The following is a 21020-nucleotide window of genomic DNA, read 5'->3' as shown; positions in this document are numbered from 1 at the left end:
TGGAAAGCTGGCAGCCGCTTAAAATAAACAACCATATACCCTATGACTCAGCAATTCTATTCCTATATATTTACCTGTAAAGAAAGAAAACAAGTCCACAAAAACAGGTCCATGAATGTTCACTAGCATTTTATTCATGAAAGCAAAAACATTTTAAAAACGTTAATGTTCATCAACCAGAGAATGATTAAATGGTGGTATGTTCATACACTGGTGTCTGCTCAGCAACAAAAAGACACAACTGACATATGAAGCACCATGGATGAAAGGCAGAAGCAATTTTACTCAGAAAAAGAATTCAGACACAAGAGAATAAATACTGGCTGGTTCCATTTTGTACAAAGTTAAGGGCAGGTAAAATTAATCTATTGGAATAGAATTCTGAAGAGGTTGCCTCGTGGCGGGGGGGGGGTGAGGGGGTGTGCTGGTTTGAAAGGATCATGTACCCGAGAAAAGCCAGGTTTTAATCCTGATCCATCTCGTGCAGGCAGCCCTTTCTTTTAATCCCTGTTCAGTACTGTAGGTTGGAAACTTGATTACATTATCCCCACAGAGATGTGAGGCACCCAAATGTGGGTATTAAAGTTTGATTAGATGGAGATCTGATTCTACCCATTCCAGGTGGGTTTTGATTAGTTTACTGGAATCCTTTAAACAAGGAAGCATTTTGGAGGGAGAGAGAGAGAGACAGAGAGCCACGAGAACCACGAGAGCCCATGCAGCCAGAGACCTTTGGAGATGAAGAAGGAACTCACCCCTGGGGAAACTTCATGAACAAGAAGCCTGGGAAGAAAGCTAGCAGATGTCGCCATGTTCACCATGTGCCTTTCCAGTTGAGAGAGAAACCGTGAACGTCATCGACCTTCTTGAACCAACATTCTCTTTCCATGGATGTCTTAGATTGGAACTCCTACAGCCTTGCTTTAATTTGGACATTTTCACAGTCATAGAACTGTGAACTAGCAGCTTAATAAATTCCCCTCTTTAAAAGCTGCTCTGTTTCTGGCATATCGCATACTGGCAGCTAGCAGACAAGAACGGGGGTGAGTGCCCCCAGGATGCACTCTGGGCTCCAGGTCACCCTGATCACCAGCACTGCACGTGCTCAGGCTCAAGTTCTCAACCCACCTGCACATCCCCCTTCACACTCCCTCCACGCTAGTGTCCCTGCGGAAAATCAGAACAAGGGGAACAGAATCCTAACTGTGGGGGGGCGGTGTGTGACAGAAATGTTGTATACAATTGATTGACACTTGTCAAGACACAATGAACTATGCCTTTAACATCTGTGCATTTTAAAGTACACAATTATACCTCAATAAAAAAAATTAAGATGGCTATTTTACATCTATTAAAAATACTATCACTCAGCATAAGTCAGGTTTTGATATTATGATTACTCTGGGTTATGGGTCTTTAAACCTTTAAGAAGTAGTGTGGATATTTATCTCAAGACCCTTAAAAATGTGTCTACAAAAATATGTAATTAAATGCATAAAAAATGTTCTAGTAGGATACACAGATTTTTAAGAGTGGCTACCTCTTAAAGGGGGAAGGAGGAGATAATTAAGAAAGACTTTTACTTTTGCATATTATGTTTATATCCAATTTTCTTTCTTAATATCCCAAGATTATATTCATGTAATACTTATGTAAAACTTTAAAAAAATTGAATTCTCTTTTTTCTCATCTCACTTTATCATATTTAACAAATTATTTTGAGTTGCTTTAAATAATTTGTTATTTAAATCAGAGGCTTTAAAAAACTTGATCATAAACTTTATTAAACTTTCAATTCATTTTTAAAAGGGAAATATTTGAAGTACAAAAGTATTTCGATGGTGACAACTGTATAACTTCGTGAACATACTAAAAACCACTCTGGGATTACAGTGATTCTACTATTCTTTAAAGCACTGATGTATTACTGACATTTGTACAGACTCACGCCTTTAACACACTAAAGCAATTACACATTTTTAAACACTATACAATTTCCAAATCTCAAAAAGGCAAAATATCAACTATAGCAGATTCCTAACTGCCAAAACATCTCCACTCATTCCTTCTTCCTTACTAACGGGATCCTGGTGTTTCTTGGTGTTGCAAGATGCTTGTTCATAAAGTATTTCCTTTCTTTAGTGTCATTACAGCTCAAGGCAGCTAAGCAATCCTGTTCTGTCCAATGAGATGGAAATGGAAATCCACCTGCTGGAACCTCCCAGAGAGCTTGTTTCCCCAGTATATGACTCAGTTGGCACAATCCCTCTTGCCCTTTGCCCTTCCCCTTTTTTCTACCTGGAACTTAGTCATGTTGTCTGGTGACAAAGCAACCATCTTGTGGCCTTGAGAATGAAAAATACCCTAAAGGTGGCTGAAATGGAAGTTAGAAGGAGAGTAGATCCTCTGACTTCCTTGAGCAACTATACCAACCATGGATTGTCTATTTTCACAAAGCATGTAATGAGAGAAAAATAAAACCCATTTGGTTAACTCATTGTAGTTGGGTTCCGTCACATGCAGACAAATATAATCATGATAAAACACCAATACAATGGGCGGGCCATGGTGGCTCAGCAGACACAGTTCTCGCCTGCCATGCCAGAGACCCGGGTTCAATTCCCAGTGTCTGCCCCAGCAAAAAAAAAAAAAAAAGACCAAACAAAAACAATACGACAAATGAAAAACATATACCATTACCATTTATTGGCAACTAAATTAAATGTACCAGTTGACTAAAAAAGTAACCAAGAGTGATCTTACCTTAACAGTAGTATTTGGCTTCATACCACATCGGTAAGTCTTTGCTATCTGTGGAGTAAGCTGCATTTCCTTTGTAAGTTGCCTCCATTTTCTACACTCAGGTTTTGTACATTGAACCTAGATGGCAAGTAATAAGTCAAGGTCAATATGCCAGCGAATCTACCATTTCTATCCTCCACCACTCACTTTACCATCTTCTCCAAATGGTTTAACCAACCTTTTGGCAATCCTAAGTATTTTCCCTCTCCTTTAAATTTCCATCACTCTTGATAATCCATTTTTACTCCATTGGTATAATTTCTGGTTCAATACTAAATCAGGTACCAGGAAATTTCAAAAGGGATCTAAATACTATTAACAGAAAGGTTTTTCAAGTCTAGCCTTAGGAAATAATTATAGTTACAGTTAGTCAAAGCATATGCACACTACAAGAAATGTGGTATCCTGGTTATGACCCTGAAACAGTAAATGTATGCTAGAGAAAAAAAAAACAAACTAAAATCCAAATAAAGTCTATACTTCAGCTATTATCACTATACCAATATTAATTTCTTAGTATGACACATAACCATGAAAATATGATGATAAATTTAAGGGGAAACTAATTTAATTTGCACATTTTAACAGTCATAGGATAATGGATATGGGAGCTCTCTGTACTATTTTTGCCAACTTTTCTGTAAATTTAAAATTACTCTAAAATGAAAAGTTTATTTTTAAAAGAGTGAGTGGATATTCACATACAAAAGAATGAAGCTGAAATTCCACCTCCCACCAAATGCAAAAATTAACACAAAATGAATCAAAACTTAAATTTAAGAGTCATAACTATAGAACTAAAAAGAAAACATAGGGAAAAGTCTTCATGACCATGAATTTGGGAAGGGATTCTTAGATCAGAAGAATATATAAGAAAACAAAAAATAGGTAAACCGGACTTCATCAAATTTTAAAACTTTTGTTCATCAAAGGATACTACAAAAAAATGTAAAAAGATGGGCAGGCCATGGTGGCTCTGTGGCAGAGTTCTCCCCTGCCATGCCGGAGATCTGGATTCAGTTCCCAGTGCCTGCCCATGCAAAAAAATAATAATAAAAAAATAAAAAGACAAAACAAAAAATGAGAAAAAATATTTGCAAATCCTTTTCTGATAAGGACCCAGGATATAGAATATAAAATAAACTCTTTCAACTAAAAAACAAAAAAGACAAACAACCCAATTAAAAAGTGGGCAAAATCGTGGGATCCACAATTCCAGGCTGACCAAAAGGGGGAAAAGAAGTGTAACTGATAAAGTATCAGTGGCAGAGAGAGTTCAAATACAGCCAAGAGGTTACTCTGGAGGCTGCTCTTACACAAACTTCAGTTAGACCTTGCTACCTATCATAACCTACCAAACCCCAACCAGGACCATTCTAGTCAATCCTAAAGAACACCTAGGGCGATATATGAGATTCCACAGGGGTTCCATGCACTAGAGCAACTTACCAGAAATCTACAACCTCCAGATGGGTCCCTGGATAAGTCTTGAAACCTAGAAGGCCCAGCCTCTCCAGAACATCAGCTAGTTCCATCTCCCTACCCCATATTAGTGACAGCCCCTTCCAACATGAAAAATTTAGAATGGCCATAGCCCAAACACCCCTAATGAGCGGGACAGAAAAATCAAAGGTGATGGTGGAGTTATACAGAGAAGGTAGGGTTTAACAAATGACTATGAATGCTGAATCATTAAATTGATATCTCTTTTAGTCTCCAGTATCTTACAGCAGCTGGAAAAACCTAAAATTGTGGAATTGCAACCCATGTCAAACTCTGAAATTCATTCTACAACTAACTGTGGTGCTGTGCTTTGAAATGTATAGTTTTTTTGTATGTAGGTTACTTTTCACAAAAAAAAGAAGGAAAAAAGTCCTTTTTTTTGTGATGATGAAAAAATATTTAAGCCTACCCTCTTATATTCTGGAGCAGCAAGAAGGAAAAATATGAGAGGATCGTATGGTAGCCCATGACAAACTCTGGGATCTGTCCTGTAACTACTTGTTGAAGAGTATTTTGAAAACTATTGCTTTTTTCTTTGTTTGCTTTGTATATATGTTATATTATACAATAAAAAAGTTAAAGACAAAAAAAGTGGACAAAGCCTTGGAGAGTAGCGTGGTGGTTCCACAGGAGACTAGGCGTGGGCTGCCTACCATATGATCTTGAAACCTCAATACATACCTGGAGGAACTGAGTGTGGGGACAGGAATGGACATTTGCACACCGGTGTCTCTGGTGGCAGTGTTATCGATCTACAATGGATGGAGGTAGCCTAAAGGTACAATGATTGAGGAATGGAAGGGGGAACTATGGTGTATGCATACAATGTATGTATACATACTGAGCAGCCACAAGAAGGAATGAAGTAGTGAGGCATGTCTGCCAGTCTGAATCTGTGGTGGACCCCAGAAAAGCCATGTCCTTTAATCCTCATTCAATATGGCTGGGTGAGAGTATTTTGATTGTTTCCATGGAGATGCGACCCACCCAATTGTGGGTGTTAACTTTTGATTAGATGATTTCCATGGAGGTGTGTCTCCACCCATTGAAGGTGGAGTTGCTCACTGGAATCTTCTAAAAGAGGAAATATTTTGTAGTGAGTCCCTTTTTGTAGAGTCACAAGAAAGCCAGCAGATGCTGCCATGTTTGCCATGTGCCCTTCCAGCTGAGAGAGGAATACTGAACTTCATGGGCCTTCTTGAACCAAGGTTTCTTTCCCTGGATGCCTTAAATTGGACATTTCTATAGATTTGTTTTAATTGGGACATTTTCTCAGCCTTAGAACTGTAAATGAGCAACTTATTAAATTCCTCCTTTTAAAAGCCATTCCGTTTCTGGTATATTGCATTCCGGCAGCTAGCAGACTAGGATAGCATGCAGCTAGGCAAATGAACCTTGAGGACTGTAAGCTGAATGAAATGTCAGGAACAAAAAGACAAATATTATCATGTCTTCATCATATGGACTAACTATAATATAAAAACACAGTGAACTAAAGTCAAGAGCCTGGGTTATGAGGTTGGGGCCTAAACTGTCAGCTCTTTCAGCAGTCACATATATTCAGGAGGTGTAACTGTTAATTCTAAATTCTGAGACACTGAGCTTTTTGTATATAAGCTGGTCTTTTCCAGAAACTTCAGGTACTTATGTGACACCTGAGACTCAGAGTTAGAGCTCTGCAGCTATGAAAGTCAGTAGTATCCCATACAGGACCTGCTGAAAAAGTGATCAGCCTTCGAATAGAGATATAAATGAAGCTCATCTGGATAGGACTAAGGTATATCAGACTACAGGGTAAAGGATGATATCATCCATATCTTAAAACTTCAACTTCTGTGTGAGACTAAAGGGAGAGATGTTTATTGGGTGCAAAATTTATGTGCTGGGTAGTGCATTTCCTAATTTAACTTGTATGGTCAGTTCAGTTGAACACCCTAAGTACATGGTATCTTGAATACGGCGTGAGATTTTCTTGGCTTTTCCAGGTTAGTGTGATGCCCCAATAAATCCCAGAGTAATTTGGGCAGAAAATAAAGAAGTATTTGCAAGGTCCCCTTGGGGCACTGAGGAGAAAGGAAGAAATATTCAACTTCCCCACTTGGAGAGTTTCTGATATTCTCCCAAGCAGTGGGGACAACCAGATCAACAGGCTGAGCCCTAAATCTTGGTGTTCACCCCTATGAAACTTATTCCTGCAGAGGATAGGCTAAGCCTAAATAAGCCTAAGAGTCGCCCCCAGAGAACCTCTTTTGTTGCTCAGATATGGCCTCTCTCTCTCTCTAAGCCAACTCAGCAAGTGAACTCACTGCCATCCCTCCTACATGGGACATGACTCCCAGGGGTGTAAATTTCCCTAGCAATGTGGGACAGAAATCCCAGAATGAGCCATGACCTGGCATCAAGGTATTGAAAAAACCTTCTTGACAAAAAGGAGGAAAAGAGAAATGAATAAAATAAAGTTTCAGCAGCTGAGAGTTTTCAAACAGAGTTGAGAGGTTATCCTGGAGGTTATTCTTATGCATTATATAGATATCCTTTTTCAGTTTATGGTGTATTAGAGTGGCTGGAGGGAAGTACCTGAAACTGTTAAGCTGTGTCCCAGGAGCTTTGATTCTTGAAGACAACTGTACAAAGGTATAATGTTTATAATATGACTGTGTGATTGTGAAAACCTTGTGTCTGATGCTCCTTTAATCCAGATAGAGAAAAAAATTGATGGAAAAAAAATAAATAATAGGAGGAACAAAGGGTAAAATAAATTGGGAAGATTTATTTTACTGCTGTTCAATGAGAGGGAGAGGTAAGGTGTTTAGTATGTATGAGTTTTTTCTTTTTCTCTTTCTGGAGTGACGCAAACATTCTAAAAAATGATCACGGTGATGAATACACAAGTATGTGATAATACTGTGAGCTACTGATTGTACACCATGTATAGAATGTATGTGTATGAAGATTTCTCAATAATAATAATACAAAAAAAGTGGGCAAAGGACATGTACAGACATTTCAAAAAAGTAGATACGACATATAAAAGTCAAAGAATACAGATCATATGGTAGCCCATGACAAACTCTGGGATTTTGTTGAAGAGTGCTTTGAAAACTATTGCTTTTTTATTTCTTTGCTTTGTATATATGTTGTTATACTACACAATTTAAAAAGTTAAAAAAATTGAAAAACACAAAATAAAAAAAAAGTCAAAGGATTCAATTGCTGAAGTACTGCCTTTACAGTAATAACACTGAATGTTAATGGATTAAACTCTGCAATCAAAAGACACAGGTTGACAGCATGAATTTAAAAAATATGATCCACCTATACGCTGTCTATAAGAGACTTACCTTAGACCAAAGGATACAAATATTTTCAAAGTAAAAGGCTGAAGAAAGATATTCTACACAAAAGTAACAAAAAAGGAGCTGAGGTAGCTATACTAATATCAGAGAAAATAGACTTTAAATGCAAAAATGTTGTAAGAGACAAGGAAGGACATTATATATTAATAAAAGGGGCAATCCACCAAGAAGGAATAACAACTACAAATATTTATTCACTTAACCAGGATACCCCAAAATACATGAGGAACATATTAGCAAAACTAAAGGGAGAAATAGATACAATAATAGTTGGAGAATGTAATACACTACTATCATCATTAGATAAAACATCTAAGCAGAAGATCAGCAAGGAAACAGAGAACTTGAATAAAATGATAAATGAATCAGACCTAACAGAAACAGAACACTGCACCCCAAAACAGCAGGATAAACATTCTTCTCAAGTGGTCATGGGTGATTCTCCAGGATATAGTGCATATTAGGTCATAAAATAGGTCTCAATAAATTTAAATTGAACTTATACAGAGCACTTTCTCTGAACATAGTGGAATTCAGCTAGAAATCAACAACAGGTGGAGAACAGGAAAATTCACACATATATATGGAAGTTAAGTAATCAGTGGGTCAAGGAAATTGCAACAGAAATTAGTATTTCAAGAGAACGAAAAAGAGAACACAATACATCAAAACTTAAGGGATGCAGCAAAGGTAGTGTGAAATTTATAGCCCTAAATGCCTACATTAAAAAGGAAGAAAGAGCTAAAATCAAAGCCTAACTGCACACCTGGAGGAACTAGGAAAAAAACCCACCACGATCAAGTGGGTTTTATCTCAGGAATGCACAGGTGGTTCAAGAAAATCAATCAATGTAATACACCATATTAACAAACTGAAAGGGAAAACCACATGATCATATTGATTGACTCATAAAAAGCATTTCATAAAATCCAGCATCCTTTCCTAATAAAAACACTTCACAGGATAGGAATACAAGGAAACATCCTCAACATGATAAAGGGCAAATGTGAAAAATCCAAAGCTAACAGCACACTCGATAGCGAAAGAATGAACACTTTCCGTCTAAGATGTGGAACAAGACGAAGATGCCCACTGTGCCCACTCCTACTGAACATCACGCTGGAAGTCCTAGCTAGAGCAATTAGATAGAAAAGGAAATATAAGGCATCCAGACCAGGAAGGAAGAAGAAAAACTCCCTATCAGAAGATGACATGATGCTATATTACAAAGTCCTAAAAAACCTACAACAAACCTACTAGAGCTAATAAATGGGTTCAGCAAAGCGGTGGGATACAAGAGCAATAAGGAAAACTCAGTAGTGTTTCTATACACTAGTAATGAGCAATCTGAGGAGGAAATCAAGAAAAAAAATTCCATTTACACTGGCAACTAAAAAAATCGAATACCTAGGAATAAATTTACCCAAGGATGTAAAGGAACTGTATTCAGAAAACTACAAAACATCACTAAAACAAATCAAAAAGTTAAATAAATGGAAGGACATTCTGTGTTCATGGATTGGAAGATTAAATATCATTAAGATGTCAATTCTACCCAAACTGATTTTACACAATTCCAATCAAAATTCCAAAGGCCTATTTTGAAGAAATGGAAATGCCAATTATTAAATTTAGTTGGAAGAATAACAGGCCCCAAATAGCCAAAAATATCTTGAAAAAGAATGCAGTGGAGGATATATATATTGCAAAGCTACAGTGGCCAAAACAGCATGGGACTGGCAAAAAGACAGGTGCACTGATCAATGGAACTAAACTGAGAGTTCAGAAATAGACATGCACAATTACGGTCAATTGATTTTTGATATGGCTAGCAAGTCCACTCAACTGGGACAAAATAGTCTCTTCAACAAATGTTGCTGGGAGAATTGCGTATTCAAATTCAAAAGAATGAAAGAAGACCTCCATCTCACACCTCATGCAAAAATTACCTCAAATTGAATCAAAGACCTAAAAATAAGAGCCAGGACCATAAAACTCCTAAAAGAAAATACAGGAAAGCATCTTCAAGATCCTGTGGTAAGCAATGTTTTCCCAGACTTGACACCCAAAACACAAATAACAAAAGAAAAAAAACCAGAAAAATGGGACCTCCTCAAAATTGAATACTTTTGTGTATCAAAGGACTTGTCAAAGAGGTAAAAAGGCAGCCTGCTAAATGGGAGGAAATACTGGGAAACCACATATCCAAAAAGGTTTATTAACCAAAATATGAAAAGAAATCCTACAACTCAACAATACAAAGACGTACAATTGAATTAAAAAATGGGCAAAAGATTTGAATAGATACTTTTCCACAGAGGAGATACATATGGCCAAAAAGCACATGAAAAGATGGTCAACATCACTAGCTATTAGGGAAATGCAGATCAAAACCAAAAGTAGATATCACTTCAGACCTACTAGAATGGCCACTATTAAACAAACAGAAAACTACAAGCACTGGAGAGGATGTGGAGAAACAGGAATACTTATTTACTTCTAGTGGGAATGTACAATGGTACAGCTGCTGTGGAAGACAGGTTGACAGTTCCTCAGGAAGCAAAGCACAGAACTGCCATACGATCAGGCAATTCCCCGATTGGAACCAGGGACACAAACAGACATTTGTACACAGATTTTCAGGGCAGCATTACAACTGCCAAAAGATGGAAACAATGTTAAGTGCCCATCAGTTGATGAAAGGATAAACAAAATGTCGTGTATACCTATGACGGAATATTCAGAGAAGGAAGGAATGAAGTCGTGACACATGCAACAATATGGATGAGCCTTGAAGACATTATGTTGAGTGAAATATATCAGATACAAAAGGACAAATATTGCATGATCTCACTAATATCAGCGAATAATAAACTCATAGGGTTAAAATCTAGATTATAAATTCCCAGGAGATAGAATGAGGGTAGAGAATGGGGAGTGGATGCTTAATGTGTGCAGAATTTTTAATTAGGTTGAAAAATTCTGAACATAAAATGTTCAGAAACAGATAGTGGTGATGGTAGCACATTACGGTGTACAATTAACAGCACTGAATTATGCGTGTGATTGTGGTTGAACAGGGAAACTGAGGGTCGTGTATGTCACTAGAAGGAAAGCTAGAGGATAAAACACGAGACTGTATAACCCAATGAACCCTGTCATGGACAATGACTGTGATTAACAACACAAATGTAAGAGGCTTCTTTTATGACCTGAAACAACTATATGCCACTATTACAAGAAGTTAATAATAGAGTGGTAAATGGGGAAAGTGTACCTAATGCAAACTATGGACTATAGTTAACAGTAATATTTTAATATTCGTTCATCAACACTAACAAATGTACCACATCAGTGCTAAGGGTTAATCATAGAGGGAGGTAAGGGGTATGGGATTTTTCCTTTTGGAGGAACAAAAATGTTATAAAATTGATTGTGGTGATGACTGCACAACTTTGTGATTATTACAAGAGCCAGTGACTGTGTACTTTAGATGGACTGTGTGATGTGTGAATAAAAATGTTAAAAAAAAGTATGCTCAGAATTATTTAGAATATCAAAAACAGAGAAAATAATCTATTAAATTTTGGAATATTTATATATAAAGTCTCTAAAATATATTTTTAAAGAATGGCTAAATGGAAAAATGATAATATAAAGTTCAATTAATTAAAAAAAAACTCTAAAAGTTAAAAAAATAATTATATCCAAAGTATGGTTTTAAAACCTAATTAGAATTTATATATTAAGGCACGAATTATGCTTAAAATATGCACAGAAAAATATAAATAGGAAAAAAATCAGAAAGACATGTACCAAACATAACAATGGTTATCACCACCTGGTGATGAGTCCAGTTTATGTTGAAACATGGACACTTTTTACAAAGTAAAAAACGTGACTTGCTTTAATTGTCACAGAAAGAACAGTAAATGTACTACAGAAAAGATTTCCAAAAAAATCAACATTTTCAGCCATCCCACTTGCTTTTAACTCCACAAGTGCTTTATGGAACAAGTAACACCATCATCCTTCTTACCCAAAAGGGGAGTTGCTGGTCTGCCATGAAAGCTTTGGGACTAGGTTCAGTTTTGCCATTGCTAGTCCATATTTTTTTCCATGTAGTATATTTGTCATATCCATCCTTATGGCTGCAAACAACAAAAATAAATAATATCAACCTACAAGATAAGTAGGTTTTCAAAACAGGAGGCCAATCAGTAAATCTCATGCAAAGGACTTAACTAGCCATATTATAAGAGGAAATTCATATGGCACTCATAAAACAGGCTCTCAGGATGGGTTCATTTCTTCCAGTCTTTTATTCTAAAAATTAGTATAAGAAAGGATGGTTACCAGTCTATCTACGCTCTCCAGTAATCATCATTCTCCCCACAAATCTCTGCACCCCACCGGGAGGAGCTTCTCAATTTTTCAGAACTTGCCAACCAAAAAGAAAAGAGTACACCTGTCTCATGCAGGTATTTCCCAAGCCCTGAGCACACATGCATAAGCAAGTACACGCAAACTACAGCGCCAAAGGCTGGTTCAAGTCCCTGTCATTTGGGGCATGGCTAAAACCTTCCACGAATGCAGTAAAGACCTGAAGCTAGCCTCACGTGGATGCAACCCTGTCGCCACCACTCTCTGCCACGAAAACCTCAATTAGCGAACAAACCTTCTGTAGTAGTGGTCAAAACATTCATTACAGAAGTGCTCCCCACAGGAGAGGTGGTACCACCGGGATGTGTAGCCATTTTTGGCACATCTGAAAATAACAAAAATATGTAGTTTTGGTAACGAATACAAATGTCTTCACACATTTTTTCTTTGGTAATGGATACAAATTTCTTCTCACATTTTTTCTTTTTTTTATTCACATCAAATGCCTTCAACGCGCCCATTTTGAATGATCTCCGCTTTGAATTTTAGCTAACATCAGGGGAAATGGAAAGGATGACGGGTACATAAAACAAGGTGATGGCGTGGACACTTAGGCCAGAGGTACCTGCCCCTCGCCAACTGCACATAAGAAGGCATGAAGCTTACGCGACTCCTTGAGCAATGAAAGGGTTTCATGACATGAAACGATGGATGCCACGGTTACTGCAAGTTCCATATGTGTGAAAAAAGCAGTCTCCAGTAGTAAGGTCTGCCCAACAGTGAATACTGATTGAATCTGGCCAGCTATACTTAGACCATCAAGCAGGTCATGTGGCAAATATAATCGTGTAATTCAAAAGTTAGGATGTAAAGGATGATTGTGATTACTGATCTTCCTTTTTACTTTCTGGTACATTGGAGTAGACAGAGGGAAACACCTATAATCTTTTTTTTTTTTTTTTAAACATGGGCAGGCACCAGGAATCGAACCTGGGTCCTTGGGCATGACAGGTAAGTACTCTTGCCTGCTGAGCCACCATGGCCCACCTGAAATGTTATACCTATAATCTTTAAACGGTGAGCCAGCTGCCTTGATTGCTAATGATTGTACAGCCTTTATCCTGTGCCCCTGTGCTTGTAAAAACCTCATGACTGACCTCCACTTGTACCCATTTACCCAGTTTTTCCACTTTAGAGTTTGTGATCACTGAAGACATTCCCTAATATTGATTAACGAAGGGTCTTGGGTCAGCCTAGAACTAACCCATTCCACATTCAAAGTTATCTTGATGACCAAAACAGGATCTAAGCAAAATGGGCCCATTTGACATGCATAGTGGCTTAGACTTTCAGCCTAAAAGTCGCTTTATCGCATCACAATACTAAAAATCACAACCCTCATCACATTAAAGCCACCATTTTTTTTATGAAAGTTTTGTGACTAATCATGTAATCTTTCTGTAACAATTAGATCACCTCTAAGTACATCATCTGGGGCCACTGTGCTCATTATCCTAAAACCTGCCCATCTTTTAATAATATAAAACTGTCAGAATTACTACAGGTCTGGGAGATAGATTTTGGGCTGATAAGCCATCTGCTCTCCTACTACATGCCTAGTAATAAACTCTTCCTCTCTTTGAAACCCTGGTGTCTCAGGATTGGTGTGCTGGTTTGAAAGGATGTATGTTCCCCAGAAAAGCCATGTTTTAATCAAAATCCCATTTCACTGAGGCAGAATAATCCCTATTCAATACTGTATGTTTGAAACTGTAATCAGATCACCTCCCTGGAGATGTGATTTAATCAAGAGTGGTTGTTAAGCTGGATTAGGTGATGACATGTCTCCACCCATTTGGGTGGGTCCTGATAAGTTTCTGGAGTCCTATAAAAGAGGAAACATTTTGGAGAATGAAAGAGATTCAGAGAGAGCAGAGCAGAACAAGATAGTCATGAGAAGCAGAGTCCACCAGCCAGCGACCTTTGGAGATGAAGAAGGAACACGCCTCCCGGGGAGTCTAATGAAACAGGAAGCCAGGAGAAGAAGCTAGCAAATGAAACTGTGTTCTCCATGTGCCCTTCCAGATGAGAGAGGAACCCTGACTGTGCTCACCATGTGCCTTTCCAGATGAGAGAGAAACTGACTGTGTTTACCATCTGCCCTTCCACTTGAGAGAGAAACCCTGAACTTCATCAGCCTTCTTGAACCAAGGCATCTTTCCCTGGATGCCTTCGATTGGACATTTCTATAGACTTGTTTTAATTGGGACATTTTCTTGGCCTTGGCCAACTAGCAACTTATTAAATTCCCCTTTTAAAAGCCATTCCGTTTCTGGTATATTGCATTCTGGCAGCTAGCAAACTAGAACAATTGGTCATTTGAGTATATTGGACAAGAGAATCCACCACCTTTGCTCACTGACAACCAGGCAAATAGTCAATCATAATGAATGAAAAGTAATGCCATTTATGAACCTGCTACCATCACCATTTAGTGTTTCAGAACATAAACGGGATTTTCCAGGGGTTTTTTTGTTTTTTTTTAAATCTTAAGGCTTAACAGAAAATATTCCTCTGGAAGTAAATAGGGCATACTTGTGTCATCTATTCCCAAAGGGCATGACTGCAGTTAACTACACAGTTTCAATGAGAAACATACATGTATTATTAGGGAGATGAGAGGGTATATGAGGCAGCAAAAAAAAACAGAGAAAAGAGGCTACAATGAGCTCAAGAATTCTCCTAACTGAGTCACCACGCCTTTGACCATCCACCCTCACCTCCCAGGGGAGGTACAGCTTCAAGGACAGTGTACTGGCAACTGTGCAGAGCTGTCTGGGGAGTGGCCTCGCCAGGAGGCTGGGTTCAACAGGGAGCTGACCTGGGAAGGGTGTGGTGTGTTGCGGAATGGAGACGTCATAGCCAACACCAGATACACATCTACTATGTCCATCTTTAGGACAACTATCTTTGAGGATGCTGTTCCCACAAAGAAGGCTCTTCCAGGCAGGACTGGGGAGCCAAAAGACGCTGTCCAAACAGACCTTTCAGAAGCACTTGCAAAACACACGGGACACGCTGCTGTACAGCCAGCCTTTTCACACTTCCTATACTTTTTTTCTGACCCAGTGTCTTCATCCTCATCTGTGGTCTCCGGTGCTTTTTTCTTTGCCTGGGGAAGAACCAGCTGAGGTTAAGCTTTTGCCAGAACAGCTGGGAGGTGGGGGAGGGGGGAAGATGGAGGGAAGGTTCACTATGGAAATCACTTCAATGTATGATTTATACACATGAATGCCAACGACACACCAGCAGTAGGTTAGGGCCTCACAACATAGTGATTTTCTTGAGGCTGTTCAAATAATTCACTAACTTGCTAATAACAACAACAACAACAACAAAAAAAAACAAGAAAAGAAAAGGCAGGGGATAGCACTTTATGTACAGGTAACTGAGGAGAGAACTAAAATTCACGTGAGCCTTTTTTAGGAAAAAGTTAAATCAATCAAAATAAAAGAGTCACTTTCAAATTAAGATTTTTTTTTTCTTTCTTTACTGAAAGCAGTTACAGGACTACAGATAGAACACTAGAAAAATTCTAGAAAAGGAATTATATCCTTCCATATATTCTTTTAAAAGAAAAAAAAATAATAAAAAAGTCTTACAAAGAAGACTGGAGCAAGTAACTCCCCAACAGCCCCAACCAACTATAAGCTAAAATTCAAATTCCTATGAATGGCACCCTAACCAAAAATGCTCTGCCCCCATCTCATATTCTGCAAGCAACCACATGGCTGCTATTCTTTAATCCCACCCTCCTGACCCCCCCCCAAAGCTGATTTATTCTCTCTATCAGATCACATCTTCTACATTCTATCATACTTTATTACACTCTAATGAGATTATCTTGGAGAATTTCTCAGCAGACTGCAAGTTCCTTGAACACTGGAGTTTTTAATCTCTAATTCTTCAGCTGCAACCGTAATAACTCAGGAAGGGTTTGTTGTACTCAAAATGGGTTTGTGGAATGAACATGTCAATGATACCTGCCTACCGGAGCTCCTCAAAGGAAGGTTATCTGGAGACTGGTCAAAAGACGCCTTCTTCTTTGTTCTCCCACGTGGGGTTGCCATCGTATTAGAATATCTGCAAAAAAAAAAAAAAAAATTACTACTAGCTTCTGCTAACATTTTCAACACTCTGGAGAGAAGTTATGATTCAGTTTAGCAGATAAGAGTGTACGCTTTGCAGTAGAACTGTATGAAAGTAAAACTACCACCTGAAAGGAACTTTCACATTACTTATACTCTCAGCCTCAGTTTCTGCATATGTAAAATGGACATAGAAAGAGTACACCATAATATTGGCATGAGGATTAAATAAGATAAGCTATTCGATCATGAGGCTTACTCTTGTGAAGCTTATGTAGGTAGTAGAGAAGCTTAGACTACCTATAGGCATGCCTAAGAGTTACTTCCGGAGGACCTCTTTTGTTGCTCAGATGTGGCTCTCTCTAAGCCCAACTCTGCAAGTGAAATCACTGCCCTTCCCACTACGTGGACATGACATTCAGGGGTGAAAGTCTCCCTGGCAGCATGGGAATGACTCCCAGGGATGAGTCTAGCCCTTGTACCATGGGATCAACAATTACATCCTGACCAAATGGGGAAAAGAAGTATAATTAATAAAGTATCAGTGACAGAGAAAGTTCAACTAGAGTCAAGAGGCTACTCTAGGAGGTTGCTCTTACGTAAGCTTCAGTTAGACCTTGCTACCTATCAAAACGTGCCAACCTCCAATCAGGACCATTCCAGCCAATCCTAAAGAACACCTAGGGCAATATATAAGATTCCACAAGTTCCCATGCACTAGAGTAACTTTTCAGAAACCTACGACCTCCAGATGGGTCCCGGGTCCAGGTAAGTCTTGAAACCTAGCCCATCCTCTCCAGAACATCAGATAATTCCATCTCCCTACCCCATATTAGCGACAGACCCTTCTAATATGAAAAACTTAGAATGGCCATAGCCCAAACACCCCTAAAGAGAGGGATTGTTTTTAACAAATGAATATGAATGCTGAATCATTAAATTTATATTTCTTTTAGTCTCCAGTATCTTAGAGCAGCTAGAAGTAAAAACCTAAAATTGTGGAATTGTAACCCATGCCAAACTCTGAAATAGGTTCTACAACTAATTGTGGGTGCCGTGTTTTGAAATTTATTGCTTTTTTGTGTATATGTTATTTTTCATAAAAAAGGAGGAAAAAAGTCTATTGTGATGATAAAAAAATACTTAAGCCTTCTAGCCTCCTATATTCTGGAGCAGTTAGAAGGAAAAATCTGAGTGGATCACATGGTAGCCCATGACAAATTCTGAGATCTTCCCCATAACTACTCGTTAAAAAGTGCTTTGAAAACTATTGTTTTTTTATTTCTTTGCTTTGTATATATGTAATACTACACAATAAAAAAGTTTTAAAAAATTAAGACAACCTATTTAAAGCACTTAGTATCAGGTCTGGCAGACAGTACACACTCAGTAAATGCTACCCATTAGTAGTATGCACATTAAAAAAATAAAACACTTAAATTTGTGCCTATTATGGTTCTCATCATCTCACTATGTCTTCTAAGCAGTTTCAGAAATAACCTTAAAAAGAAAGCTCATTCATTCCTGTATTGTAAAACTCAACAATTCCACCCCATGTATAAGTTATCTAGACACTACTGTATCTAGAAGTATGGATAACATAGAAGCACAAGTCTCTTCCACTGGAAAAATTTTATCAAACTAGTCTAATAATAGCATGGCTAAATTAACATTAAGAACCAAAGGTCTACAAGAAAAATATGCACAGTAATCATGAAAGTTTAAGATCCACCAAATCAGTATGTTTTATATTTAATTAGATAAGGAATGTAAAATGCTTAGCAAGTCTACCATTATCATTTCTCTCCTTTCCTGATCCATCACATTTACCTCCCTACAAACACATGCAAAATGAGAGAATGATAAATAAATTGGACATACCTATGCATGAGGAATTTGATATTGGAAAAGTCACATCATAAGATACAAATTCCACATTATAATTGTAACTTTGGAGAAAATCTTTGAGTGGCTTGTAATCCTATTGATTCCGATCTGTGAGTACCACCCTTCATAAAACTATCTTTCATGGATTATTAATATCATGTGGGAAAACTTTCAGTTTGCCATCTACATCAACTAAGAAAGCTTGACATATTACTGAAGAGTTTCCCTTAATTTATATTCTTCACTTTCTCAGAACTGATATTTTCTTAGTTGTAAAAATATAAACTCTTTATAATCTGAAATACATTATAGTTACTTAAAGTATTAACTTAGTCACCATTTAGTTCCTAGAGCAACCAATTTTCACTGGCTAAAGTACTAATAATTTTAAAAGCTCTATTATCTATTTATAATTGCTACATCCAAAGGAGACTTTCTAAATACCATTTGTATTTTCAAAATGCAGAAAAATTATAGGCTGTCCAATTTAACAAAGCTCTTTATATAAAATATATATCCCATATTTTTCATAAAATGAATCAGAAATATAGTACATTTACATATTGTAGCAAAAATATTTGAAGCCCAATATGGGGCTTAAGAACATAAATGAAATCAGCCTAGGCTCATGAAAATGTGACCCTGACAATGCAACCATTCCTAAAAGAGAGCAGTTTCTAGAAATTTCACCAAATATTTGTATTCCAGAAAATATGTACTGAGGCAATAAAATATATAATTCAAGAAATAGAGAAAGTAAAAACGAGCTATTAATGAATCCGCACTGTCTTGGGAAAACCTGGTTGAGGTGTTTGGGGTAAATTTCCAATTGCAATTAAACAATTCAGGGTTATGTATCCCCATATATATATATATATATATATATATATATATATATATATATATATATATTTTTTTTTTTTTACTTTTTATTTCGAAGTCATTTCAACGTACAAGTCAGTTGCAAAAATAATACAAATTACATACAAAAAACTCCAACATAACCCCAAACCCTATCTTTACTATAATTTCTCTTTTTTCACTGTTGCTAGTTTCTCAGTTTTCAAAATGAAGGGAAAAAATTTAAGATGAAAGAACTGCAGTTCTGCTTTCAAATATAATTTCAGAAATATTGACCAGTGTCATTAAAGCAAATTACTACACTGAAAGTGTTTCCCCACCTGATTCTTCAAATAAATAAACACTCCTAACTTTAAATCAACTTGTTTCATATTCAACATAATTTTAAATTCACAGTTTTAGTTTTCTTTTTTATGTGACAAAAAGGAAAAACTATTTTGAGGGGGTTTGTTTTCGTAAACATATAAGTAATTATATCAATTACTAGATTTCTATTTTAATAATCCCTGAGGCTTTTTTCCAAAATAAACTTTTCAAAAACAGAAAACGCAAACATGCTCACATTCATAAAAATGTATAATTTTTCATAAGAATTTGAATCAAAAGAAAAGATGGGAATAAAAATGTGTCATGAAGTCAGCATAAACCTAAAAATGGGACAAACTACTAGAAACTTCTTCAGAGAAACAGAAACAGGAATTTCCCTTTGGGCCACTTCAAATAAGGTAAGATTAGCACCTTAGTACTCCCACACTAATTAAATTTCCAGAACTATGGATCCAGTTCAATTGCCTGTATGTCTTTTGTTGACTTTCTCTGCCATTATTCATGGTAATTTTCTATATTACCTCCAAAGAAACCCTCCCTTCCGCTCGACCTCATTCTGTTAAAATACTAGATTAAACAAACACAGGCACAAACCTTGAGTCGAGTGTATGCATGCGAGAAGGGGATATCTCCCCAGCTGGAGGGCTCTAGTGTTTCTAAAAGAAGTCCTGCACGCTCCCTCAAGGGAAGACCGGGCCTCGATCTGGATGGGCTCCAGGTCACTAAACCCTAACTTTCTACAGCTGGGCCTGCCTCTTCCTTCCTCTTTCACCTGCCAGCTGCGAGGCTGTAGACTAACAGCCACCATAACCCGGCCGCCCCCGCCCGGGTTCCCAATCCCGGAGTTGTTACCCCAGCAACCTGGCGATGCCAAAAGCGTCTCAACGTGCGGTGGCCGGGCTGGAGAATTACTACAGCACCTACGCGGCTGTGCGGGGTCCTCGTGGCCACCCCATCCGCCGGGAAGAACAAGCGAGGGAGTTGCCAGTCCCAGACGTGGGCTCCCCCACCCCACCCCGCAAAAGACCCCCCCCCCCCAAGAGGTAGGGTTTTTGACAGTCCCCAGGTGGGAGCCCCAACGCTTCCCGTGCCGGCTGCAACCGCCTCGCCTTCCGAGAAGCTTTCTGGTCGAGTCTCCTCCGAAATCGGAGAAGCAACGGCCCCCCGGGGCTCACCTCTGAGCTGAAGTGCAAGGAGAATCCGGGAGAAGGCACCCCTGTACGGAAGGGAAACATTGAAGGGGGTTAGGAGAGACCCGCAGCATCACGACGAATCCGAGGGGTACCCCGCAGCCCAAAAACCTACCCCGGGAATTGCCCCCTGCTCGTCCAGGGGGCTCCTTCGACCCCACCCCGCACCCACCTCAAACCATGCGGGTGATACCAGCCCCCGGGACACCCGCCACCTCCCAGTCCGGCGCAGCAGAGAGAGAAGAGGGGCTTGCACCCCAAGCCAAGCTGCTTTGTGCAGCGCTGTCACCCGAAATCCGCCGCCGCCGCCCCCACACCCGTCTCGGGAACAGTGCGCCCCCACCTCCGAGCGCGGCCGAGACGGTGCGAGCCGCCCCGGGCTGGGGGCGCCTCTCCCGAGCTGCGAGCCGCGCGCACAGGTCGGCAGGATCCGCGCCGCGAGCCGCAGCCCCCGCTCGGCCGCCGCCGCCGCCGCCGCCGCTTCCGCCCCTGTCACGGCGTGAACCGGGGTGGGAGGAGCCGGCGGGACCTGGGAGGAGTAGGGGCCCCGCCTTCGCCTTCGC

The 21020-nt window shown here is 38.8% G+C and overlaps 1 protein-coding gene across 5 annotated transcripts in view; it reads right to left on the bottom strand.

The window, feature by feature from the left end:
- Nucleotides 1–20893, bottom strand: part of KDM1B (lysine demethylase 1B) — a 59879-nt gene extending 38986 nt beyond the window's left edge. Inside the window, exons 1-7 of one of the 5 annotated variants that reach the window (XM_077143459.1) lie at nucleotides 20801–20893; nucleotides 20443–20483; nucleotides 16088–16187; nucleotides 15089–15216; nucleotides 12340–12429; nucleotides 11701–11812; nucleotides 2764–2880 (exon numbers count right to left, since the gene is read on the bottom strand). In XM_077143459.1, the coding sequence (XP_076999574.1) occupies nucleotides 2764–2880; nucleotides 11701–11812; nucleotides 12340–12429; nucleotides 15089–15216; nucleotides 16088–16174 (534 nt within the window). In that variant the 5' untranslated portion in view covers nucleotides 16175–16187; nucleotides 20443–20483; nucleotides 20801–20893. The other 4 variants (XM_077143458.1, XM_077143462.1, XM_077143461.1 and 1 more) reach the window with 4 other exon arrangements.
- Between the last annotated feature and the right edge of the window lie 127 nt (nucleotides 20894–21020).

Source organism: Tamandua tetradactyla, chromosome 25 (assembly GCF_023851605.1).
Source record: "Tamandua tetradactyla isolate mTamTet1 chromosome 25, mTamTet1.pri, whole genome shotgun sequence".
Lineage (NCBI taxonomy): Eukaryota > Metazoa > Chordata > Mammalia > Pilosa > Myrmecophagidae > Tamandua > Tamandua tetradactyla.
The sequence above is the reverse complement of the archived record's forward strand: the minus strand, read 5'-3'. Positions and strand labels throughout refer to the sequence as shown.